The sequence below is a fragment of the Oncorhynchus gorbuscha genome, linkage group LG05, assembly GCF_021184085.1.
Source record: "Oncorhynchus gorbuscha isolate QuinsamMale2020 ecotype Even-year linkage group LG05, OgorEven_v1.0, whole genome shotgun sequence".
Taxonomy (NCBI): Eukaryota; Metazoa; Chordata; class Actinopteri; order Salmoniformes; family Salmonidae; genus Oncorhynchus; species Oncorhynchus gorbuscha.
Window position 1 is genome coordinate 71,513,941 of NC_060177.1, and position 20,669 is coordinate 71,534,609.

The window sequence follows — 20,669 nt, forward strand, 5'->3', positions numbered from 1 at the left end:
TCACGGTTGGGATGGTGTTCTTGGGGTTGTACTCGTCCTTCTTCTTCCTCCAAACACGGCGAGTGGAGTTTAGACCAAAAAGCTCTATTTTTATCTCATCAGACCACATGACCATCTCCCATTCCTCCTCTGGATCATCCAGATGGTCATTGGCAAACTTCAGACGGGCCTGGACATGCGCTGGCTTGAGCAGGGGGACCTTGCGTGCGCTGCAGGATTTTAATCCATGACGGCGTAGTGTGTTCCTAATGGTTTTCTTTGAGACTGTGGTCCCAGCTCACTTCAGGTCATTGATCAGGTCCTGCCGTGTAGTTCTGGGCTGATCCCTCACCTTCCTCATGATCATTGATGCCCCACGAGGTGAGATCTTGCATGGAGCCCCAGACCGAGGGTGATTGACCGTCAACTTGAACTTCTTCCATTTTCTAATAAATGCGCCAACAGTTGTTTCCTTCTCACCAAGCTGCTTGCCTATTGTCCTGTAGCCCATCCCAGCCTTGTGCAGATCTACAATTTTAGTCCTGATGTCCTTACACAGCTCTCTGGTCTTGGCCATTGTGGAGAGGTTGGAGTCTGTTTGATTGAGTGTGTGGACAGGTGTCTTTTATACAGGTAACGAGTTCAAACAGGTGCAGTTCACACAGGTAATGAGTGGAGAACAGGAGGGCTTCTTAAAGAAAAACGAACAGGTCTGTGAGAGACTGAATTTTTGCTGGTTGGTAGGTGATCAAATACTTATGTCATGCAATAAAATGCAAATCAATGACTTAAAAATCATACAAAGTGATTTTCTGGATTTTTGTTTTAGATTCCGTCTCAACACTCACAGTTGAAGTGTACCAATCATAAAAAATGACAGACCTATACATGCTTTGTAACTAGAAAAACCTGTAAAATCGGCAGTGTATCAAATATTTTTTCTCCCCACTGTATGTATCACTAGCCACTTTAAACTATGCCACTTTGTTTACATACCCTACATTACTCATCTCATATGTATATACTGTATTCGATACCATCTACTGCATCTTGCCTATGCCCTTCTGTAGCATCACTCATTCATATATATTTATGTACATATTCTTTATCCCTTTACACTTGTGTGTATAAGGTAGTAGTTTTGGAATTGTTAGGTTAGATTACTCGTTGGTTATTACTGCATTGTCGGAACTAGAAGCACAAGCATTTTGCTCCACTCACATTAACATCTGCTAACCGTGTGTATGTGACAAATAAAATGTGATTTGATTTGATCAGTTGACAAGGATGCAGTTGAGGTAACAGCAGTCCTTACTCTGCCCAAAACAACACTACAGAAAACCTATTGATGAATTCATGAAGGGGAGAGTTCATGTATCAGTTTGTCTTCATATACTCAGTTTGATGACACATACCGTATACACACTTGTTTACAGACTCTAAGGAAGTGAGTTGATGAAGTGTGTTCACTGACAGACATATGTGTATTTATTAGGGATCCCCACTCTTCCTGGGGTCCAAACACATTAAAGCACTTACATTACACACAGAGCCAGAGGAGCTTGGGAGGGGATAATGGTATGTAAATATTCTGTAAGCACATGGATCCTCTGTCAGCATCATTGATGGGGCCGTGGCACGCAATGCATCCTGCTAACATCCTCTGCATGTGCTTAATCAGAGGGGGGTATTAAAGTAGAACAGTAATGCTCCCAGATTTCAATCTGCCGTCTGCTGTATAGCCCACGGAAGGCAACGACATGGGAAGCACCGGGAGGATGCTCAACCTTTGGAACAGGAGGCAGAGCCTCTTCCCTAACTACAAAGTCACCGGGCCTAGTGCTGAACTTAGAAGACCCTCAGAAGACAGCACCCTTCCATTCACCAAGGACAGCTGTATAAAAGAGTGGAATTCCATGCAGGAACTGAGCAAGGACATTTATGACATCTACTCTGAGTATGAGGATGAGGAAGATGAGAAGCCTTTGGCTCTTCTTTCAAGGCTGGCTTCACCCACCAAGAATTACAATCTCAACATCAATGTTGGGGGGAAGTCCTATCAGATAGCTTACCGGTTGGCGGCCAGGTACCCCAAAACTAGGATAGGGCGGCTTGCCACCTATACAGACCACAACAAGAAACTGGACCTGTGTGACGATTACCAAGTCAAGAAAAATGAGTACTTCTTCGACAGGGACCCAGAGATTTTCAACAACATCTTCACCTTCTACAGAACTGGGGTGCTGTGGATAAAAGATGAGCTGTGTCCCAGAAACTTTCTGGAGGAGATCAACTACTGGGGTGTGAGGATCAAGAACACCCACCGCTGCTGCCGGATTTCCTTTGAGGAGCGACAGGACGAAATAAACGAGCAGCTGAACATCCAGAGAGAGCTGGAGGCCGAGGTGGAGATCGAGGAGAATGAGGAGCTGTTTCAGGACATGTTCATGGGCCATAACCGCAGAGTGATCTGGAACCTAATGGAAAAACCTTTCTCATCTGTCCCTGCCAAGCTCATGGCCTTGGTCTCCAGCCTGTTTGTCCTGGTATCCCTGGTGGCAATGACACTCAACACAGTAGAGGATATGCAGTACAAGACTCCCTCTGGCCAATTGAGCGGGAAGACCTACTGTGAATTTGTGGAGTCTCTGTGCATTGCTTTTTTCACCATGGAGTATCTGCTCAGGCTGGTGTCCACACCTGACCTCCAGACGTTCGCCAGGAGCATGCTCAACACGGTGGACCTGATCGCTATTCTACCTCAGTACCTGCAGCTGGCTTTGGAGTGCTTTGAAAACAATGACTATGTGAAGCACGAACACGACATGAGGACAGTTGGGCAGGTGGGGAAGCTGGGCCAGGTGTTGCGGATTATGCGGCTGATGCGTATATTTCGTATCTTGAAGCTGGCGCGCCACTCCACCGGACTGAGGGCGTTTGGCTTCACACTCCGCCAGTGCTACCAGCAGGTGGGCTGCCTCTTCCTCTTCATTGCCATGGGAATCTTCGCCTTCTCTGCCATGGTCTACACTGTGGAGCATGACGTGCCCCAAACCAACTTCACAAGCATCCCCCATGCATGGTGGTGGGCTGCTGTAAGTATATTAGTTCACAATAGACCGTTAGGAGTTTTTTAAAAGTCAAACTTTCATTCTCTGTAGCTTTATATTCAGCTTTGTTTCTGGTGATCTTCCAGCGATGATGCAGGGAGGCTCAGGTCTGGCTTCAGGTCTGTAGTGTGTCTGGTCTATGGCTCACTCTGTAGTCACCTCATAATACTACCTTCTGCACTGTGTACTAATGGCTGTCAGTGGCCACTAACTGAATGATAAGCTTAAACACTGATCAAAGTACCAGTAACTGTTTCATATGAACTGCATGGCCTGACATGATTTAAATGGATGGTTTATATGGTTCCTGGATAGTGTCTTAATACTATAATGCTATTACAGGGTGGACCTTAGGTCAGCGCACCTCCATTTGAATATGTGTATCTGTCCATGTCCATGCCTGTTCACATGAAGCATGCCATATGTGCTTAATTATGATCAACACTCTGGACATAAAGTCAGGCCACTATTAGGCCCTGTATATATCTTTCTGAAAGGGTATGATAAGAATTTCTTAAGTCGTGACTGAAGTGGGACAGATAACACTTTTACATTTTCACTGTGAAAGGGGTTCAAGTTCCATAACTCTTGTAATTTCTGCCCTCCAGGTCAGCATCTCCACCGTGGGCTATGGAGACATGTATCCAGAGACCATCCTGGGGCGTCTCTTTGCTTTCTTCTGTATTTCCTTTGGAATCATACTGAACGGACTACCCATCTCCATCCTCTTCAACAAGTTCTCAGACTACTACGCCAAACTGAAATCCCACGAGTACACCGCAAACATGAAGAACCGGGGGAAAATTAGGTTTGCCAAAAGGACAGCAATGAAGATCTCACTTTGTTGTGGAGTTGGACACACTACATGATGCTACAGCTAACTGTTTAGGACTTTGTAAGACACAATATCTGCCTGATCTTTCTTACATTGGCAACATATATAGTATCGGGTTGAATAAAGTAATGTTAACTTTGAAATTGCTGAAAACCCATTTGTCTTACCCATCAGATATGCTTCCCCAGGGGTGGAAATGGGAGGGAGTCTGGGGGAAGGGGGTTCTGGACGTGAAAACATTTTGCGATGTAAAATTTTGCATTTTACATTGGAGGAATACAGGAGTGATTTTCTTTCTCCATTTCTACCCCTGCACTTCACACATATTACCAAATGAGAGTGCTTCTCCCCCAAAAGGTAGGCCTGTTAACAATACCATATAGACAGTGCATTGTCATAAAGAGCTCCACAGCTATGGAGCAACTTGCCCTGTCAGGTCAAGTTGATTCTATTTGCTCCTTTTTTATATATATTTTTATGCATTTAATGATTGAAACACTTTCTACTTTGCTTAATGTCCTTTATGTCACATGCTGCTTCTCAGTTTTAATTTGTATTTTTTGAACACTTGAATAACATGGAGCTTTAATGAGATTTGATTTTGCAATCATATCTTGTACGCTCAATAAAGAGAAATAATGCTACATGATTTTTGTATGTGCCGTTATATTACTGCTGCAGAGGCAAACATGGTCACTCACTAATAAAGCAATGATGTGTACATTTTGCAACGCAATGTGATTTAAATATGTCCACAGTTTCAGCCCCCCCACCCCCTCACAGGTTTTCTGGCAGGCTATTCCAGAGGCTGTGGGCATAATAACTAAAGAGAGGGGTTATTGTAAATGTGTCCACACCTGACCTCCAGACTTTCGCCAGGAGCATGCTCAACACGGTGGACCTGATCACTATTCTACCTCAGTACCTGCAGCTGGCTTTGGAGTGCTTTGAAAACAATGACTACGTGAAGCACGAACATGACATAAGGACAGTTGGGCAGGTGGGGAAGCTGGGCCAAGCCTAAAGGAAGAGGAGGGGTTGTTGTAAATTGCTGCCATTCATTTGTCATGCCGAGCAAGATTGAGGCCAAATCCCAGATGGAAAAACTAAACAACATATTTTACCTACTGATTGTGAGGGTATGTTTTGCATCATTAAAATAGGCTTTGGAATGTATGAACACTTTACCATGATGATAAGCTTTCTGTAGCAAATACATTCACTACAGCAGGAGTAGATCCCATACTCTACTAATCTGTCTGATCCTGCCCAATTAGCCTGCTACCTGGCTGAAGCAAAGACCCACAAAAGCTTGCAGCTGCTGGCATCTTGTGGTTAGTGTTGATAGAGCAGAAGGTGGTGAACGATTTTAATAAGTCACACTTGATAATCTAGAACATTTAGCTAAATACTCGGTTATGAAATTTAGGATTATAAAGTTTGATAAAATTAAGATATTTTTTGTAATTTTATAAAACATATGAACCACAAGTGAATTTGAAGGGGGTTTCACGAGTTATCACAGCCACAAAGTTAAATGTCCATATCGTAAAAATTCATGACAACAACAAACATGAGGTTTTTGGTCTTAATGTAAGGTTAGGATTAGGCATACAATTAGCAATGTGGTTGAGGTTAGGATTAGGTTTAAAATTGTATTTTAAAAAGAAACATTGTTGAAATAGAAATGTCTTTGACGTTGTGGCTTTGATAACGCTATATGGGATCATTGGGACTGTTTCATTACAGTATTTTCAATGGTTTAATCCATGATTAAGATTAGGTAAAGGTTATGGTTAACGGGAGGGACATCCCAAGGATTCCAGATAGCGCTAACAAAATTAGACACCGGCAATTTCCCACAATCCTTTTCATCAGTAGAGTGACCTCTGGTGCTGTTGTTGTGCAAAATTTCGAAGCAGGCTAACCAACAGCAAAATGGTCCCTCCAGTGGCAGTGTCACCGCTTATTAAGGTTTGTGGCAACACATTTGTGTAACTTGCTGTTGAAAGTAGTTTTGTTTAAAAATAAATCGTGAATTGTTTCCTAATTTGCAGCGAATAAGTTGCATAACAATGCTGCATTGTCCAAGACCTCTGCCAAACTCAGACAGCTGGCTAACTAACCACCTAGCTAGTGGAATAATTAATAACGTTAGCTAGCTACATTTTCAACACATAGCTATTACTTCCAAACCTGCAATTGTAACGGATGTGAAACGGCTAGTTTAGTTAGCGGTGCGCGCTAAATAGCGTTTCAATCGGTTACGTCACTTGCTCTGAGACCTTGAAGTAGTGTTTCCCCTTGCTCTGCAAGAGCCGCGGCTTTCGTGGAGCGATGGGTAACGATGCTTCGTGGGTGACAGTTGTCGATGTGTGTAGAGGGTCCCTGGTTCGCGCCCGGGTATGGGCGAGGGGACGGACGTAGAGTTAGCTGACAGTTTTGACATTGCAGGCTGTATCCCAACTGGCCGTGATGGGGAGGCCCATAAGGCGGTGCACAATTGGCCCTGTGTCGTTGGGATTTGGCCGGGGTAGGCCGTCATTGTAAATAAGAATTTGTTCTTAATTTGTTCTTGCCTAGTTAAATAAATGTGAAATAAAAAAGCCCGTGAATTAGCTAGCGTTTGTCTAATTAGCATTAAATCATTGCCTGAGTGATACTGTCTGACTGTCTGATATGCGTAATTTGTTTCTCATTACAGACCGCAAGGTACTCAGCTTTGTTAGCTGGTATAGTATTTGGCAAGAGGAGATATGGTGAGTTGTGAACCTTGAATAAAGGTTTTGCATTGACTCACACTGCAGACAGGCGGCATGCCGTATGGACGCCTCAGGTGGTGGCATACTAACGTTAGAGTACAAATGTCCTATACTGTGGCCACAGACTAACGTTAGCTAAACTAGCAACCTTAACATTGAAGCCATGCAGACACTGACCTCCAACTTGTTGAAAACCTGCAATAACATAGGATTCTTCATAGTTCTAAACATAAATAGATTACAGGTACATCATATGGTGTTTAATTTTTTTCCAGAAGTAATTCCATTTTAAGTTTTGATTTTAACACCCTCTCCCCCTCTAAATTAATTTCAGATGAACTAAAGCCTATTGCTGCAGAGGAAAGAAGGATTGAGGAAGAGGAGAAGAAGGTTCGTGAAGAACAAGAGAAAATTGCCAAGGCGCTAGCAGAAGGTAAACGTCCATGTTTGTTTTTAAGAGATCACTGGCAAATTTGCTCTCATGTTTGTCCTTTTAAGTAAACACATTTGCATGCTTAGATATAGGTCCATCAATAGGTATTTTGCATGTTCTATAGGAATAGCCTGAATAACAACATATGGCAGTAAAAACAGCTGCTTTATTTTATTCAACACTTTATTGTTTCTGTATAGAAACTTGACACCTACTTTTTTTTCTGGTCTCTCACTACAGCCAGTGAAGAGTCGATTTTGAAATGAGCTGGCACTGGGAGAAGTTACTGTGAAGCTCTTCACATTGCTCCTGCATTTTTCCACTCTTATTTTCCTGGATATACTTGGTCCAAAACTCTCCGGCACAGTTATTTTACTGACGTGTGCACTCTAACCGATAAACCCTCACTTGGTCTGGAGACCAAATATAGTTTTTTGTAGTCATTTACATGGCATATAAAATAATGGCTTGCTATTTGGATTCAACTGTAATATCACAAATGCACTATTGTAAGTAAAGTTAAATGTTTGTACCCTTGTTACACACCCTGATGACAATGTCATACATACTACTTGATAAATAAATGGTAAATATTTATTCTGTCTTTGAATCATCATTCTTTCATCCTTTCTCCATTTTCCTTGCACTTGCTTCAATAACTTCTTTTTTTTGGTCACACTTCCTTTGTTTTTGAGTAATGGATATGCTATAATGGATCCCCCCCTCTAGTCTACACTATATGAAGCGTCATTCATCAACCATCAACTCTAATATTTGTTATTTCTAATCTTCTGGACATTAAAACTGAAGCTACATGAAACCAGCATTATTACAAACATTATTACATGAAACAAGATCGTACTGTTCTGTGTCATGGCCATGCACGTAAACGACTGTGGTTTGCTGTCATGACTGGAGTGGAGCAGACCCTTGACCTGGCACTGTGTTGTCATGGCCGAAAGCCAAAGGTGCCAAGACTCAGTAATTCAAGCTCATCCCCAGGCAACAATGACAGAAGTGGTTAATTATAGAAAAAGACAAAAGCTTTATTTGTCAACTATGTATATCTATAGTGCACAGTATATATTAGCAAGGGATGATCCAATGTATGGCTTTGCTCACTGAAATCATTTTCAGAAATGACACTTATGCACCCATTTCACCTGGCGTCAACCCTCTTGTAAATGTGCTTCAGCGGTCTGTCCAAGAACATTTTGTCTGAGCTTACAGAACCAAACTGGTGCAACAGATCATGTTACTTAACCCAGGGGCATTAACAGTCCCACGTGGACCGTTAATTTTATAAAGCATGTATTCTTACAATTGAATAATTGTTTACTCTTCAACTGCCAGAACTTGATATCCAATCCCTGATTATTAATCATTGTTCAATGAATATGTTACCAACTGATAAGACATGCATGTAATTTATTTCCATTTAATTTCCATGTCACTAAAGAACTATCTAATACCTTGGTGTTGCCATGCCCATATGTAAACAGTACTTTGGCTTGGTTAAGGTAAACTAATTCCCTAGATGTGCTTTCTCTGTGTTTAGACTAGAAAATACCCTTGCTACAATTACATAAAGCCATTTCATTGTGTATGGGAAAGTGCAACAGTTTTTGGGTAGGATTTTGTTAACCGGATTAGTAATAGATTAAGATTTAACCCTCCATTTAGGACCAAGATGTGAAAATATAATCAGTGAGCTCGTCTGTGCCTTGTGTATATAAGGATTCTAGACACAAGAGAAACGCATACCTGCAACTTCATCGAAGCTTAACCTCTTGCTTTGTCCCTGAACGGTATGTTTTTGCAACTTTTCATGGGAATGTTAAAATGTTGCTGTGAATTTTTATGTTATGGGCTTTTTATAAAAATGTAGTTACCAATTGAGAGGACCAGCTATTGTGCTTTATCAAAATATTGATTTTGTTTTTATTACATATGAAGTTATACTTATGGAATTTATCTCTTCTCTAGAAATGAACTTCCATATGCTGACCCTTGTGGTGGTGCTTCTGGCGGGTCTGGAGCAGAGTTGGGCTGCCTCCTGTGTGGTGGACAGCTTCAATGTCAAGGAGGACTTTGACCCCAAGAGAGTGAGTAAAACAAACAGTCCTCTATAGAAGACCAAACTGTCCTGCAAGGCCCTACATCTTTTTTTATGTGCTAGTGCCACAGTACACAGCTAGAAAAATAGTTGCAACACTCCTGCTTCAGTATGGAGGAAATAATAATTGCCTAGGCTACCTGCAAGGCTCTTCAACCAACCAGTTTATCTGTGTGTGCTCCAGTACGCAGGGAAGTGGTACGCTCTGCAGAAGAAGGACCCTGAGGGACTGTTCCTCCAGGACAACATCTCAGCTGAGTACGCCATCGGTGACGACGGCTCCATGGTCGCCGCCTCCAAGGGACGTGTCACACTTTTTGGGTAAGAGCTGCCTGGAGGTTATTTCTGATGAAATGGTAAGTCTTAAAAGTAGTAATAGTCTTAAATGGAACATGGCTTACCAAATCTGTGTATAAGGGTCAAACTGAAAACCTTACATCTACTACATGTTTAACTTACAGTATTCATGTAAAATGGCTTTATCTATGATAAGTTGATTGGAAATACTTTCCCCTATTTACAGATTCTGGGTTGTGTGCGCTGACATGGCTGCCCAGTACACTGTGCCAGACTCTACCACCCCTGGAAAGATGTTCATGAACTACCAGGGACTGGCCAGCTATCTGTCCAGCGGAGGTACGTCTACTAAATATACCGTTATACACAAATACACTTACAGATGCAGAAATAACAACTAGTAAGCTGCGCACAATACTCACAATACTCTCCTCTTCTCTCAGGTGACAACTACTGGGTGATTGACACCGACTATGACAACTATGCCATCACATATGCCTGCCGTACCCTGAAGGATGATGGAAGCTGTGAGGATGGCTACTCCCTGATATTCTCCCGTAACCCCCGTGGCCTGCCACCAGCCATCCAGAGGAGCATTCGCGCCAAGCAGGAAGAGATCTGCATGGCTGGACAATTTGAGCCCGTGCTGCAGTCTGGTATGGGTTACATTTTTCATATTTTATTTATAAAGCCCTTACATCAACAATTGTTATGAAATGCTTTATAGTAATCCGGACTACACCATCAAAGAGGAAGGATCAGTGTTGTCTGCATTACTGTAAATGCTGAGTGCCGCCTTTAAACATTCACTGAGACTTACTTAACTCATCTCCTACTCAACAAATATTTATTACCAGCATAAATGTGCTTTCTACAACTAAAGCAAATGTTTATTTTTGGGATGTCCAACAAATTTAGCATCCCAGTTGACCCTCTTCTGATTTTTCTCTGCTCAACAGGAGCTTGCTGAATGTCTACTATGAAGGAACTGCTGCCAAGGGATCCCTACAACGTGCTGGCTTGGACAGAGATATTTACTGATGACTGAAGAGGGAAATCGCATAAGATTTTTTTATATAAAAATGATATTATGCCCCTCATGTACAGTACCAGTCAAAAGTTTGGACACCTACTTTATTTTCTACATTGTAGAAGACACTATGTTATTGCTCATTCACTGTTCATCAGTTTGTGTTGGCAACAATAGAGTTTAAAGAAACTTAGTTGGCTTGGTGAGTACATTGTCCAGGGGAAAAACATGAGCATTCTATTGTTATCACTGTCTCATGAGCATTAAAAAAATATTTAAAATGGTAAAAGTTTTACTTATTGATTGTGAAATTACAAAATATTTATGGAAAATTTATTCCATGTAAACAAACATATCAGACTAAGTCAATAATGCTGATTTATATTTTCTGAAAGTAAAAATTTTACAAACGAAATATGCTTTTGTACAATCAGTCATGGTACCATGTAGGAAACACTAGTTAAATTAGTTTTCCTCTGAATATTTCTCAGTCAGTGAATATTCTCCAGTTCTTCCCCAGTAGTCCACAGCTCGTACTCTGTAGCTACCACTAACCTCCAGGTTTTCTGTAATCAAATGACACATTTTCAAATGTGAATCCACAATGCTTAATACAGGCCAACTATTGCATAAGATCACAAAAGAAAGTTAACTTTCTAAACCATTTTTACCTGGTGAATATACATAGGACGTGAAAATGGTATCCCGGGTGTTTACCCTCTTGAATTCTTCCTGGTCTTTGGAGAACTCCACCTCAAAAGTCTTAATGCACCTACAAAAAAACAAGACATGTCAACTCACCACTAAGTAGAAGAGCCCCCCCCAAAAAAGTACTTACTTGGAATTTACACAATCATCTTTCCACACAATCATAACTTGGCTTTTTGTGATGCTGATGAATCGCAATCCATTCACCTTATAGGAGATCAATAAAATACAGTTAGGGTATTGATGATTTAACAGGACAGTTTAAAAATACCATCCTAAGAAATGATAGACAAATTAATCACCAAGGTGTGGATAATACTGTCATCAAAGTCCATGTCAGCTGGTGGCACTGACCTGGTCTGGCGTGGCCTTGGGCTGGGCACACACATGTATGAGGAGGACAGAGGGCACATAGAGCTTGGCCCACATGGTCAGGATGCCTTCAGCAGGGAAGGGCAGAGGTCCATCCACCTGAGGATCCTAGGGTTAAATCAACAAACCATTCAGCTCAGCTACAATGGCTGTAGTTCATTCCATAAAAAACTGACCATGTTCATACATTGCTGTCACTTAAAAAGAAGAGGAATTTATGATGTGATTGACTGAAATACAAGGTTAGTTATTTGAGAGAAATGTTATTTTCATGGAAGAGGGTGTTTTTCTTTGTACCTCAATGTTCCTCAGCTGTCTGAACTGCTCTGCTGTGGGGTAGTCTGGGCTGCCCATGCTCTGCCACAGCTGGGATGGGTTGGTCACATTGTTGTCCAGGTAATATGTTACATACACAAGTCCTAAAGTCAAAATCACAATTTATGAAACTGCTGAAGTCACTATTTTGCTCATCTACTAACAGTTCAAATCCAATACTTATGGAACTGATAATACATTTGAATCCAACTGCAATTTTGTTTGCAACATCAAATAAACATTTAAAGTTGACTATATATGGTGCTTTCAGAAAGTATTCAAACTCCTTGAATTTATCCACATTTTGTTACGTTACAGACTTATTCTAAAATGTATTCAATTGTTTTTGTGTCAATATACACACAATACCCCATAATGATAAAACAAAATGTTTTTAGAAATGTTTGCTCATTTATTACAATTAAACTGAGACATCACATTTACATAAGTATTCAGACCCTTTACTCCACACCTTTGGCAGCGATTACAGCATTGGGACTTCTTGGGTATGACGATACAAGCTTGGTACACTTGTATTTTGGGAGTTTCTCTGCAGATCCTCTCAAGCTCTGTCAGGTTGGATGGGGAGCATTGCTGCACAGATATTTTCAGGTCTCTTCAGAGATGTTCGATCAGGTTAAAGTCCGGATTCTGGCTGGACCACAAGAACATTCAGAAACTTGTCCCGAAGCCACTCCCTGCATTGTCTTGGCTGTGTGCTTAGGGTCGTTGTCCTGTTGGAAGGTGAACCTTAGCCCCAGTCTGAGGTCCTGAGCACTCTGGAGCAGGTTTTCATCAAGGATCTCTCTGTACTTTGTTCCGTTCGTCTTTGCCTCGATCCTGACTAGTCTCCCAGTCCCTGCCACTAAAAATGGTCCCTACAGCATGATGCCGCCACCACCATGCTTCACCGTAGGGATTGTGCCAAGTTTCCTCCAGACACGGCGCTTGGCATTTAGGCCAAAGAGTTCAATCTTGGTTTTATCAGACCAGAGAATCATGTCTTTAGGTGTCTTTTGGAAAACTCAAAGCAGACTGTCATGTGCCTTTTACTGAGGAGTGGCTTCCGTCTGGCCACTCTACCACAAAGCCTGATTGGTGGAGTGCTACACAGATGGTTGTCCTTCTGGAAGGTTCTCCCATCTCCACAGAGGAGCTCTGTCAAAGTGACCGTTGGATTCTTCTTCACCTCCCTGACCAAGGCCTTTCTCCTCCGATTGCTCAGTTTGACCTGGCGGCCAGCTCTAGGAAGAGTCTTGGTGGTTCCAAACTTCTTCCGTTTAAGAATGATGGAGGCCACTGTTCTTGGGGACCTTCCATGCTGCAGACTTTTTTTGGTACACCTCCCCAGATCTGTGTCGACACAATCCTTTCTCGGAGCTCTACAGACAATTCCTTTGACCTCATGGCTTTGTTTTGTGGAACCTTATATAGACAGATGTGTGTCTTTCCAAATCATGTTCAATAAATTGAATATACCAAGTGGACTCCAAGTTGTAAAAATATCAAGGATGATCAATGGAAACAGGATGCACCTAAGCTCAATTTCGAGTCTCATAGAAAAGTGTCTGATTTACATAAGTATTAAGGTATGTTATTTATTTTATTTTTATACATTTGCAAAGACTTCTAAAAATCTGTTTTCGCTTTGTCATTATGGGGTATTGTGTGTAGATTTAGGATTTTTTATTCAATCCATTTTAGAATAAGGCTGTAACGTAACAATGTGGAAAAATGGAAGAGGTCTGAATTCTTTCTGAATGCACTCTACATATGAAGTAAAACTATGTCCTGATTCAGACATTCGTCAACACGCACCTTGCTGTCCTGTGAATCCTTTGAGAGACACCCTAATGAGGTCAGTGGTGGTAGATGTGCTGGTGTCATCGCTGTTATAGATCAGCACAGTGGCTTGCCAGCTGTCAGAGGTCCAGGACATGAGGGGGTCATGGGTGCTGGCAAGGATCCCCACAGTGTTGTTGTCGGTCCCCCCAACCTCCACAACCTCAGACAGTACTTGAGTCTCTCCTTTTTGCAAAACCATAATAAAAAACTAAAGATAATTTCATAAAAAGTTAGAACATCTGGGTAGACAGATTAAGTCCCACCTAAATTTGGTGGGAAAAAACAAGAACTGTTCTACACCTTATCACTACAAGAAAAGACAACAGCTATTGAAAATAACTACTTATTTATTATTATTTTTTATGTGTAACTATTGTTTTTGTCACAATGATTTGCTCTATCTTGGCCAGGTCGCAGTTGTTAATGAAAACTTCTTCTCAACTGGCCTACCTGGTTAAATAAATAGAGCGAGCAGCCCCATGACGGTCACTACAGGAGAGAGCCTCACCTAGCAGAGCAAGCAGCCCCATAACGGTCAGTATAGGCTTCCTGAGCAGCTGGACGTGGGGGGGCTGGGTGTTGTTGATCTGGAAGCGGGCCGTCAGGGTGCGTTGAGTGAACGGATGAGGGTGGTAGCTGAGAAAGGCATTGTCATTGCTTAGCAGGGTGTAGTTGATGGTGCTGTTCTGGTCAGACAACAGCAGGTCCTGGTGTTGGGAGATCACCTGGTGGACAACAGGGTTCGGGTCAATTCCATTTCAATACAGTCAATTCAATAAGCACAGTATACTGAAATTCCAATGTTCCTCAATGCATTTCAATGAGGAAAGTTTGGAATTTAAATGGAATTGACCCCAAACCTGATGGACATAGGAGATAACAATCAGGACAGATAACAGACAAGTCAGTTAACTGTTTCATACCTTGACAACCATGGCTGCATATGTCACATCAGCCCTCCACGCCAGAGGTTTGGACCAGCCCACCAATGGATCGGCCTCATCATTGTAAACTGGCAGAGTTCGGAAGAGAGGGAAATGCTCCTGGATCTCTCTCACTGTCTGGATCTCCTGTTCCATGATGGGTAACGAATAGCCTCCACCCTGAAAGAAAGCAAAACCTAAACTTGAACTGGGTCTCACAAGCCCAAGCCAGTTTTCATCCTGAAACTGTCAGTGCTTCAATTGTCAGGATTAGGCACTGTTCTCTTGTTAGGAGACTAGAGTCAGACAGAGTAATTGTTAAAACATAGTAATGAAGGTGTGCAGTTTACACACACCACGGTCCCAGGCCCACCTTTTTGTGCAGGGCGATGTAGTCCAGCCGCACCCCTGTCTCCCCAGTGAAGAAATTGGTGCCATTGTAGCAGTGCTGCAGCATAGCCCAGCAGTAGGGGGAGTGTGGTGGGGTGTGGCAGGAGTCTCCTGGACCGCCCAAGCGCAGGGCCCTACTGGCAGCCCGCAGGCCCTCAGAACAGGCATCATAGTAGTTCAGGAACCCTGGAGGTGGAAGCAGACCAATAGCCTCTAGTGGGTGCTGAGATACAGACCACATACAAATTATTATTCATCAAATTATATTATATTATGCTTTCTTTCATTCCTTACAGAAAGTATGATGGGACAGGACTGATGCCACCTGTGGGAATATTTTACATTTTTTATACCTTGGATAGACACAGTGACGTTGTCAAAGTCATGATTGTTCGGTTCATTCCATGTTTCAAAGTTCCACAGAGATACACTTCCCAAGCCATACTTCTCTGTAATTCAGGAGGAATAGTGTTAGTGAGTATACCATTTATATGAATGATCCATAAGGTTACATAGGTTACTGTGTGTTCACCTATCACTGAACAGTATACTCACCAATATACCTATTTGCAATGAGATGCACCAGGTTTCTCCACTCCACCACCTGCATTTTGTCTTCAAAGTTGGTGAAGTAGTTGTTCACACTGCCCATCAATTCAAAACCTGGAACAAACAAGTAGAAAAAAAAATCAATATGAACCATAGAACCGCCTCTAACGACATTTTAGAGAATTTGGCGGTACGTCCAACCGGCCTCACAACTGCAGACCACTTGTAACCACGCCAGCCTAGGACCTCCACATCCAGCTTCTTCACTTGTGGGATCATCTGAGACCATCACCCGGGCAACTGAATAATTTCTGCACAAGCTGTCAGGGAAGCTCATCTGCGTGCTCTTCGTCTTTACCAGAGTGTTGACATGACTGCAATTCGGCGTCGTATCCAACTTCAGTGGGCAAATGCTCACCTTCGATGGCCGCTGGCACGCTGGAGAGGTGGGCTCTTCACAGATGAATCCCGGTATCAACTGTACCGGGCAGATGGTAGACAACGTGTATTGTGTCGTGTGGACGGGCAGTTTGCTGATATCAATGTTGTGAACAGAGTGCCCCTTGGTGGTGGGGTTATGGTATGGGCTGGCATAAGCTACGGACAACAAACACAATTGCATTTTATCAATGGCAATTTGAATGGACAGAGATACCGTGATGAGATCCTGATGCCCATTGTCATGCCATTCATCTGTTGCCATCACCTCATGTTTCAGCGTGATAATGCATAACCCCATGTCACAAGGATCTGTACACAATTCCTGGAATATGAAAATGTCCCAGTTCTTCCGTGGCCTGCATACTCACAAAACATTTAAGCCAATCAGCATGTTTGGGATGCTCTCTCATACATACATACACACACACACACATATATATATATATATATATATATATATATATATACACACTGCTCAAAAAAATAAAGGGAACACTAAAATAACACATTCTAGATCTGAATGAATGAAATATTCTTATTAAATACTTTTTTCTTTACATAGTTGAATGTGCTGACAACAAAATCACACAAAAATGATCAATGGAAATCAAATGTATCAACCCATGGAGGTCTGGATTTGGAGTCACACTCAAAATTAAAGTGGAAAACCACACTACAGGTGCGTCACCTGAGTAGGTTGATTCACTGATGTGGTCATCCTGTCTGGGTTGGCGCCCCCCCTTGGGTTGTGCCATGGCGGAGATCTTTGTGGACTATACTCAGCCTTGTCTCAGGATGGTAAGTTGGTGGTTGAAGATGTCCCTCTAGTGGTGTGGGGGCTGTGCTTTGGCAAAGTGGGTGGGGTTATATCCTTCCTGTTTGGCCCTGTCTGGGGGTGTCCTCGGATGGGGCCACAGTGTCTCCTGACCCCTCCTGTCTCAGCCTCCAGTATTTATGCTGCAGTAGTTTGTGTCGGGGGGCTAGGGTCAGTTTGTTATATCTGGAGTTTGTTATATCTTAAGTCAAAAGGACTTAAGGACAACAAAGTCAAGGTATTGGAGTGGCCATCACAAATCCCATAGAAAACCTGTGGGCAGAACTGAAAAAGCGTATGCAAGCAAGGAGGCCTGCCAACCTGACTCAGTTACTCCAGCTCTGTCAGGAGGAATGGGACAAAATTCACCCAACTAATTGTGGGAAGCTTGTGGAAGGCTACCTGACAAATTTTACCCAAGTTAAACAATTCAAAGGCAATGTTACCAAATACTAATTGAATGTATGTAAACTTCTGACCCACTGGGAATGTGATGAAAGAAATAAAAGCTTAAATAAATCACTCTACTATTATTCTGACATTTCACAATCTTAAAATAGTGGTGATCCTAACTGACCTAAAACAGAGGATTTTTACCTGGATTAAATGTCAGGAATTGTGAAACACTGAGTTAAATGTAGTTGGCTAAGGTGTATGCAAACTTCTGACTTCAACTATAATATATATATCTATTTATATATAAAAGTCACCAGATCAGGTGGGTGAAAGTACTGTACCTGGGAGTAGTCCATTTATCCACAAGAGGTCAATCAGCTGGTCCAGTTGGCTAAAGTTGTACTGGAGTTCTCCTTTGTCAATGCTACAAAACAATACTTTGAATTAGATTAACTCATCATATCACAATGGGATATACAACATACAAAGGTCACTTAACATGTACATATTTGATTTACTAACCCACCTCAAGGCCCTAAAGCAGGCACCCCCATACTCACTGTGCTGTGATCAGCTCCAGCATCCAGTGGATCCGAACCTGCTGAATCCCCCCATGGGGGACTGAGCCCACGTAGGCCAGGTTCAGCTCCTGGTCCCTGCTCAGGTCATACTGGTTGGACTGGGTGTGTGGAAGAGGGGGGCTGGAGAGGGGAAGAAAGCATGTGTTTACAATTAACTGAGTAGTCGGGCAAATTGAGCCACCCATAGGGAATCCCTGTGTTTACCAAAGTCAATCAGATTTAAAAAACAGAAATACACCTTATGGAACAGCGGGCACAGTGAAGAGACACACATACACACGATAAAAATGCACTCTACAAACAGATTTGGTATTGTAGATATGCGATAGTAGAGTAATGGTCTGAGGGAACACAGTTAATGCGTTGTGAAAAGTGTTATAGTAATATTTTGACTGCCTTAATGTTGTTGGACCCCAGAAAGAGTAGCTGCTAATGGGGGTCCTAAATAAATACGAATACAAAATAGCCTATGACAAATAGGTTTTCTGCATGTGATCCTGCCCTTATTTTAATAATAAGGTAGTTTAAAAATATTTTGTTTTAACACTGTTGCAAAGTGGTAATTGACTAACAGAAAGTAGCCATGGAAGGTAGCATAGCCACAAAATATGACTCTAAACTAAATAAAAAAGGTGCATTATCCTACCAGAAACCAGTGCTCCTCCAGAAATGTTTCAGATGTCCTGATGGCTTTCCGACATCCACTGTGATCTCATATGAAGAGCCTACAGCATTGGGTATTGTCATCAACAATGCAAAGACAAACAAGTTTACAGGATGCATCAAACTGAACATGTTAGCAAGACAGCTAACTCAAGCTACTAACAAAAACGTAGATAAACATAGTCGCACAAGTAATGGCTGCAAATGTTATGACATGTCTAGGAGCTAGGCATCATCCTTGAAATAAAGGAGCATTTTAAATGATACATGTCAGTACTTCAACGATAGCTAGCTAAGTACAGTAGTTTGTTGTCATACGTCAACGTAACAGTTCCGCTCGCTCAGCTGATTGTGCCGACGTAAAACTCCAGCGACTTTTACTCTTGCCTACTACATTTCTTCGTAGCATAAAAAAATCTAACTCATGAAACAGTTTCCCAGCTTCATCTGGCACAAATTCTGGACGCTAAAGAGGTTGACATAAATCTTAATTTAGAGGATGGTGACATAAAACAGTTGGGTAGTACCTGTTACACCAAGATACCAATGTGGGGAATGGTTTTTGCATGTTGTAAATTCCATCTTCATTAGACAAACTTATTTGTGGAGTTATAAATCTAAAGTTAATTAGAAACATAACAAGTCAACACAAGAACTCTGATAACACCCGTGTAGATGTGGTACAGTTTTAGTCTGAAAATGACATACACCTTAGCCAAATACACTCAGTTTCACAATTCCTGACATTCCATCCTAGTTCAAATTCCCTGTTTTAGGTCAGTTAGGATCACCGATTTATTTTAAGAATGTGAAATGTCAGAATAATAGTAGAGAGAATGCTTTATTTCAGCTTTTATTTCTTCCATCACATTCCCACTGGGTCAGAAGTTTACATACACTCAATTAGTAGCATTGCCTTTAAATTGTTTAACATGGATCAAACATTTCAGGTAGCCTTCCACAAGCTTCCCACACTAAGTTAGGTGAATTTTGGCTGACAGAGCTGGTGTAACTGAGTCAGGTTGGCAGGCCTCCTTGCTCACACACGCTTTTTCAGTTCTGGCCACACATTTTCTATAGGATTGAGGTCAGGGCTTTGTGATGGCCACTCCAATACCTTGACTTGTTGTTGTTGTCCTTAAGCCAATTTGCCAGAACTTTGGAAGTATGCTTGGGGTCATTGTCCATTTGGAAGACCCATTTATGACCAAGCTTTAACTTCCTGACTGATGTCTTGAGATGTTGCTTCAATATATCAACATAATTTTCATACCTCATGATGCCATCTATTTTGTGAGGTGCACCAGTCCCTCGTGCAGCAAAGCACCCCCGCAACATGATGCTGCCACCCCCGTGCTTCACGGTTGGGATGGTGTTCTTCGGCTTGCAAGCCTCCCCCTTTCTCCTCCAAACAGAACGATGGTCATTATGGCCAAACAGTCCTATTTTTGTTTCATCAGACCAGAGGACATTTCTCCAAAAAGTACCATCTTTGTCCCCATGTGCAGTTGCAAGCCGTAGGGTTTGGAGCAGTGGCTTCTTCCTTGCGGAGTGGCCTTTCAGGTTATGTCGATATAGGACTCGTTTTACTGTGGATATAGATACTTTTGTACCTGTTTCCTCCAGCATCTTCACAGGGTCCTTTGCTGTTGTTCTGAGATTGATTTGTACTTTTTGCACCAAAGTACGTTCATCTCTAGGAGACAGAACGCGTCGCCTTCCTGACCGGTATGACGGCTGCATGGTCCCATGGTGTTTATACTTGCGTACTATTGTTTGTACAGATGAACGTGGTACCTTCAGGCATTTGTAAATTGCTCCCAAGGATGAACCAGACTTGTGGTCTACATTTTTTTCTGAGGTCTTGGCTGATTTCTTTTTATTTTCCCATGATCTCAAGCTTAGAGGCACTGAGTTTCAAGGTAGGCCTTGAAATTCATCCACAGGCACACTTCCAATTGACTCAAATGGTGTCAATTAGGCTATCAGAAACTTCTGAAGCCATGACATAATTTTCTGTAATTTTCCAAGCTGTTTAAAGGCACAGTCAACTTAGTGCATGTAAACTTCTGACCCACTGGAATTGTGATACAGTGAATTATAAGTTAAA

At 42.1% G+C, this 20,669-nt stretch overlaps 3 protein-coding genes across 4 annotated transcripts; 2 read left to right on the forward strand and 1 right to left on the reverse strand.

Annotated features, from left to right (window-relative positions):
• Positions 1–1,660: 1,660 nt before the first annotated feature.
• LOC124035245 (potassium voltage-gated channel subfamily V member 2-like) lies at positions 1,661–4,573 on the forward strand. Its single transcript, XM_046348692.1, has 2 exons — positions 1,661–3,074; positions 3,698–4,573. Exons 1-2 carry the CDS (start codon positions 1,740–1,742, stop codon positions 3,956–3,958), a joined length of 1,596 nt encoding a protein of 531 aa, XP_046204648.1. The 5' UTR covers positions 1,661–1,739; the 3' UTR covers positions 3,959–4,573.
• A 3,571-nt stretch (positions 4,574–8,144) lies between these two features.
• Positions 8,145–18,914, reverse strand: idua (alpha-L-iduronidase). Of its 2 annotated transcripts, XM_046351061.1 has the most exons (15): positions 18,878–18,914; positions 18,543–18,621; positions 17,876–18,016; positions 17,657–17,739; positions 15,671–15,778; positions 15,469–15,564; positions 15,099–15,301; positions 14,726–14,905; positions 14,311–14,527; positions 13,776–13,985; positions 11,940–12,061; positions 11,625–11,750; positions 11,401–11,477; positions 11,234–11,334; positions 8,145–11,128 (listed from the first exon to the last, which is right to left on the reverse strand). In XM_046351061.1, the coding sequence occupies exons 3-15, from the start codon at positions 17,896–17,898 to the stop codon at positions 11,028–11,030; spliced, it is 1,647 nt and encodes a 548-aa protein (XP_046207017.1). In that variant the 5' UTR covers positions 17,899–18,016; positions 18,543–18,621; positions 18,878–18,914; the 3' UTR covers positions 8,145–11,027. The 2 variants fall into 2 exon arrangements, with proteins under 2 accessions (XP_046207017.1, XP_046207016.1); XM_046351060.1 differs by lacking the exon at positions 18,878–18,914 and having other exon boundaries at positions 18,543–18,870.
• Positions 8,803–10,851, forward strand: LOC124036456 (purpurin-like). The gene is made up of 6 exons (XM_046351062.1): positions 8,803–8,927; positions 9,106–9,224; positions 9,420–9,556; positions 9,759–9,871; positions 9,976–10,188; positions 10,492–10,851. The coding sequence occupies exons 2-6, from the start codon at positions 9,108–9,110 to the stop codon at positions 10,500–10,502; spliced, it is 591 nt and encodes a 196-aa protein (XP_046207018.1). The 5' UTR covers positions 8,803–8,927; positions 9,106–9,107; the 3' UTR covers positions 10,503–10,851.
• Positions 18,915–20,669: the final 1,755 nt, after the last annotated feature.

Coding starts and splice junctions, on each gene's coding strand:
- LOC124036456 (XM_046351062.1), top strand. CDS start 9,108: ATGAACTTCCATATGCTGACCCTTGTGGTGGTGCTTCTGGCGGGTCTG. Junction 9,225..9,419: donor AGGACTTTGACCCCAAGAGA/GTGAGTAAAACA, acceptor TGTGTGCTCCAG/TACGCAGGGAAGTGGTACGC. Junction 9,557..9,758: donor GGACGTGTCACACTTTTTGG/GTAAGAGCTGCC, acceptor CCCTATTTACAG/ATTCTGGGTTGTGTGCGCTG.
- LOC124035245 (XM_046348692.1), top strand. CDS start 1,740: ATGGGAAGCACCGGGAGGATGCTCAACCTTTGGAACAGGAGGCAGAGC. Junction 3,075..3,697: donor ATGCATGGTGGTGGGCTGCT/GTAAGTATATTA, acceptor TCTGCCCTCCAG/GTCAGCATCTCCACCGTGGG.
- idua (XM_046351060.1), bottom strand. CDS start 18,691: ATGTTCAGTTTGATGCATCCTGTAAACTTGTTTGTCTTTGCATTGTTG. Junction 18,017..18,542: donor TGGAGGAGCACTGGTTTCTG/GTAGGATAATGC, acceptor TCCCCTCTCCAG/CCCCCCTCTTCCACACACCC. Junction 15,779..17,656: donor GATAAATGGACTACTCCCAG/GTACAGTACTTT, acceptor TGTTTGTTCCAG/GTTTTGAATTGATGGGCAGT.